The sequence below is a fragment of the Teleopsis dalmanni genome, unplaced genomic scaffold (assembly GCF_002237135.1).
Source record: "Teleopsis dalmanni isolate 2A unplaced genomic scaffold, ASM223713v2 unscaffolded_contig_0992, whole genome shotgun sequence".
In the NCBI taxonomy this organism is placed as follows: domain Eukaryota; kingdom Metazoa; phylum Arthropoda; class Insecta; order Diptera; family Diopsidae; genus Teleopsis; species Teleopsis dalmanni.
In genome coordinates this window covers 1-3,861 of record NW_024032374.1, presented here as the reverse complement: position 1 = coordinate 3,861, position 3,861 = coordinate 1, and the positions used below count along the sequence as shown (strand labels likewise).

Genomic DNA, 3,861 nt, shown 5'->3' with positions numbered 1-3,861 from the left:
ACATCCGGGAAGTTTTTTGCCCAACAAACCCAAAACATGACGTGGTGTGTGGCTTTTGGCGCCATGCTATTGAAACCAATACCTTCCAAATCCAAATATTCTATTTCACTTCGTAAAAAAATTGACTATCGTGTAACTGCTGCTCTTAAAATTGAAGGTTTAAATTATAACTTTGTCAATTTAAAAAATGTATGAGCCTTTCAAACCTTTAGCTCAAATGCAACGTTTACAATTTAAAATTTTTCAAGAACCGTTTCCCATTTAAAATTCATCATTTCCCAAGCATATTTGTGTCTTAACAATTTGGTGGCGTATGAGTAACACACGCATATTGATACTCATTTCTTCAATCTTTAATTTAAACTTAACGAAGAATTACATTTTTAATATTTAATATTATCAAATAATTAAGTAATTAAATAATTAAATTTTTTATATTAATTCAATTATCATAAATGAATTAACTTTATTTGTACATATATTTATAGTATTCATCGCATTAGAAATTAAGTTTCTTCGACTGCATTACGGCGATATTGTCTACAGAGAAGCACAACTAATATTACTGTACCTACAATCCACCCAATTGTCTAAGAAAGCAGAAAAGAAATTTATTTATTAGGAACTCAAATATAAATATTTAACGAATATAGTTACGTTTGCTATTAAACTTAAATGTTCGGATAATAAAAGGTATTTAAAATATGATCTATATGTTTCATTGACTGCTTTTCGACACCCCGTTTCATAATGAGATGATTTTCCTTTCCCAGTTTGACATGATCCCGGTATTTCACGTAATATTTCAATGTAGTCATGTGGGCCATTTTTACCGCAACAATGAAACTGAAAGAAATTTATTTTATATTTAAGTTAATACTAAAAATTTATATATATGTATTTTGAAATCAATAAATATTATTAAAAAATATGTGACGTAATATCATACGTGATGGAATGTATAATCGTATATTATTGTTTTAGCAGAAAATAAGCAAATTCAATATCTTTTTTTATTTTATTTTTTTATTTTTTTATTTTTTTATCAAGATTTTTAATAATTGAAAAAGTTAAACGGTTTATACAATCTAGCACAGTTAGTAGTTCTGAAAAGATGAGTAATGTTCTTTTAAGTGTTTACTTTCCCAAATCAATTTTAATAAACCTATTAAATTGAAATAGAAGGTCTATGATATAACATAAAGTCATCTTAAGGATATGTCCTAACAAAAATATTATACTAACTGTAATAACTCCTTGGAGGTCACTTTGTAAGAATTATGATTGCTATATTTTTTTTACGAAAAAAGAAATATTTATTCTTTTCTTCTTTTTATAAAATATCCGAATTCAGTTTTCTGTGATAATCATTAGAAAATGAAAATATAACTAGGATAAATTCAAAATTATTGTATTTGCGGAATTAAAATAATTCGGTATTTCAATTTCTTTCAACAAATTACAAATAAATTTACATACATTCCACTGCATTTCATCCATATAACCATCAACTATTAACTGTGTATTCCACATGTCTTCTACGTGATTATAAGCAATCTTCTCAACTTCGTCCTCTTCACTGGCATAACAAATGCCAAGGACTTGTAAAATTAGTACCATTATTCCGAAAGTGCTAAACTAGAAATAAATCAAACTATTTGGTGATATTATAGTGAAAATATATAATATGATTAACTCACAGATATCAAAAAGTAAATGTGTTCTTGGAACATACCATAAGCTCCAATGGTTGTCATAACCAAAATAAAAAATCCCACAACATTTAAAAAATTGAGATAATTCTTTGGAGCTGAAAGTGCACATAAAATAGCCATCGACAATAAGCAAAATCCAGCTGTCTAGGATATATTGTAATTATATACTTATATATATATGCATATATATATATATACATGTGTGTGTATATATTGCATTTATAATTACTTACAGCCATTGAAATACATATTATGAAAATGAAAACCTTTTTAAGAACATACAGCAGCTTCATTTTACTGACTAGAAATAAAAAGAAATCATTTAAAATATAATTATATGTTGAAACAATAAATAAATATATAATAAAACAGTAAATTTAAATAAAAAATATTAAAATTGTCTTCACGGTGGTAAGAAGCATGTCTTTCTTAAGGATACATGTTTTAAGTGTAAATCAGTACCATAACAATAGACAAGCAAGGAGCTTCTGGTCCAGGCACCACCAGCAACAGGGTGCAAAATGAACACCAAGACATCATCGACAGATTTCGAAAATAATTTTGTTTTTAAGATATTTTTATCTTAAATTTAGACTTTTGGAATGTTGAAATTATAAATAATTATTCAGATTTTAGTTTTCAAAAGCAATACAATTCCAGAATATTTCAAAAAGGACTTAGTTAAAGGAATAAATTTTATGACGAGATTTCTTTAATATTCATATATTTATTGTGAAAGCTCACAAACAAATTAATAAATAAATATATAAACGAATTAACTAAAAAGTGTGATTAGTAATTTAATACTTAACTATTATCTCACATCTTCGTACGATGTATTATTCATTTTGTTCTAATAATCCGCTCGACTGAAATTAATTGATATTAATTCTTATTAAATTTTTCTAATTTGTCTCATATAATAAAATGTTGTTTTTGTTAACTTTTTCAATATATTTTGACACAATTTGCCCAGTTGATAAGATTTAAACAAAAACAAATATATGATACATATATTTTAAAACAAAAGATCTCATGTTATTTTCAAACATTTTACCAAATTTTACTTTTCATTTTTTGCATTATATTACATATCTTAATTTAATTTATAATTTATTCGATCACTTCATATAAACTCATCTTCTAACCATCAAAATAGCAAGACTGAACTATGTTTAGCTATGTTAAGTGTCTGTTACACTTAACAGTAATGTAACATTTCTAACCATCTGTCTACAGTTTTCTGTTAATTCGATTCAATACGAGTATTACGGTTCGATGGCTTATAGTCATAAAAACGTTACTACAATTTATTTTTCAATTATTTAAATAAACATATTAAGTTTTTTTTTAATATAAAATGTAAATTTATTTAATTAAAACCACGTATATTACTTAAGAAATCGAGTTCGAAAAACTTCATTTTCATAGTTTGCATATAGTCTGAGTTTATTGTCACATGTTGCATATATGTTCATAAATCAATGAAATGTTAAGAACAGAAAGCTGATATATAACCAAATTAAGTAAAGCTTCAAACACTACTATTCGCCAGCTAGAAATTGCACAAAGCCAGGCTCTGAGAAGACCTTTCAAGGTACCATGATACATTAGAACGAATGACATCCTCAGGAACCTCAAGATTGATCCGATCAAAAAATACATAAAAGGTAGAGCCCTGAAATTATTTGCGAAAACTGACAAACTTACCAACACCGCATTATCGAATCTCAGAATGGTGACAAGCTCCTCGGGGAGGTAAAGAAGGGTTTTGAAGATACCTCGAGTTAATAAAGAGTAAAAGTGCTCAAGTGCACTGGCTCAAATAGCTTTAACGTAATAATATGTTGAATATGTAACGTTTATTAATTTGTTAGATTAAATATTCATTTCTGAGAATTTTAGAACATAGTGTTTTAGGTGCTATCAGTTATCAAAACTCTAAATTTAATCATTTCTCCTCTGTCTATATCACTATAGCACCTATTTACGTTTATACTGAGTACCATAGTGTAACATAACCTAACTAAAGAATTTATATTGAAGATGTTGTGAGCTAAAATACTTTTGTTATGGATATGAAGAAGTTTCTACAGCAAAATATAGATTCTAAATATTCAGTTTTATTGGCAGTTGAATCATAAAA

General features: G+C 26.6%; 1 protein-coding gene across 4 annotated transcripts; it reads right to left on the bottom strand.

Annotated features, from left to right (window-relative positions):
* Positions 1–476: 476 nt before the first annotated feature.
* On the bottom strand, positions 477–2,616 carry LOC119663858 (23 kDa integral membrane protein-like). Of its 4 annotated transcripts, none has more exons than XM_038073457.1 (6): positions 2,528–2,616; positions 1,949–2,016; positions 1,701–1,855; positions 1,480–1,638; positions 658–846; positions 477–590 (listed from the first exon to the last, which is right to left on the bottom strand). In XM_038073457.1, the coding sequence occupies exons 2-6, from the start codon at positions 1,962–1,964 to the stop codon at positions 507–509; spliced, it is 603 nt and encodes a 200-aa protein (XP_037929385.1). In that variant the 5' UTR covers positions 1,965–2,016; positions 2,528–2,616; the 3' UTR covers positions 477–506. The 4 variants fall into 4 exon arrangements, with proteins under 4 accessions (XP_037929385.1, XP_037929387.1, XP_037929384.1 ...); XM_038073459.1 differs by having other exon boundaries at positions 1,701–1,810; XM_038073456.1 differs by having other exon boundaries at positions 1,701–1,859; positions 2,528–2,579.
* Between the last annotated feature and the right edge of the window lie 1,245 nt (positions 2,617–3,861).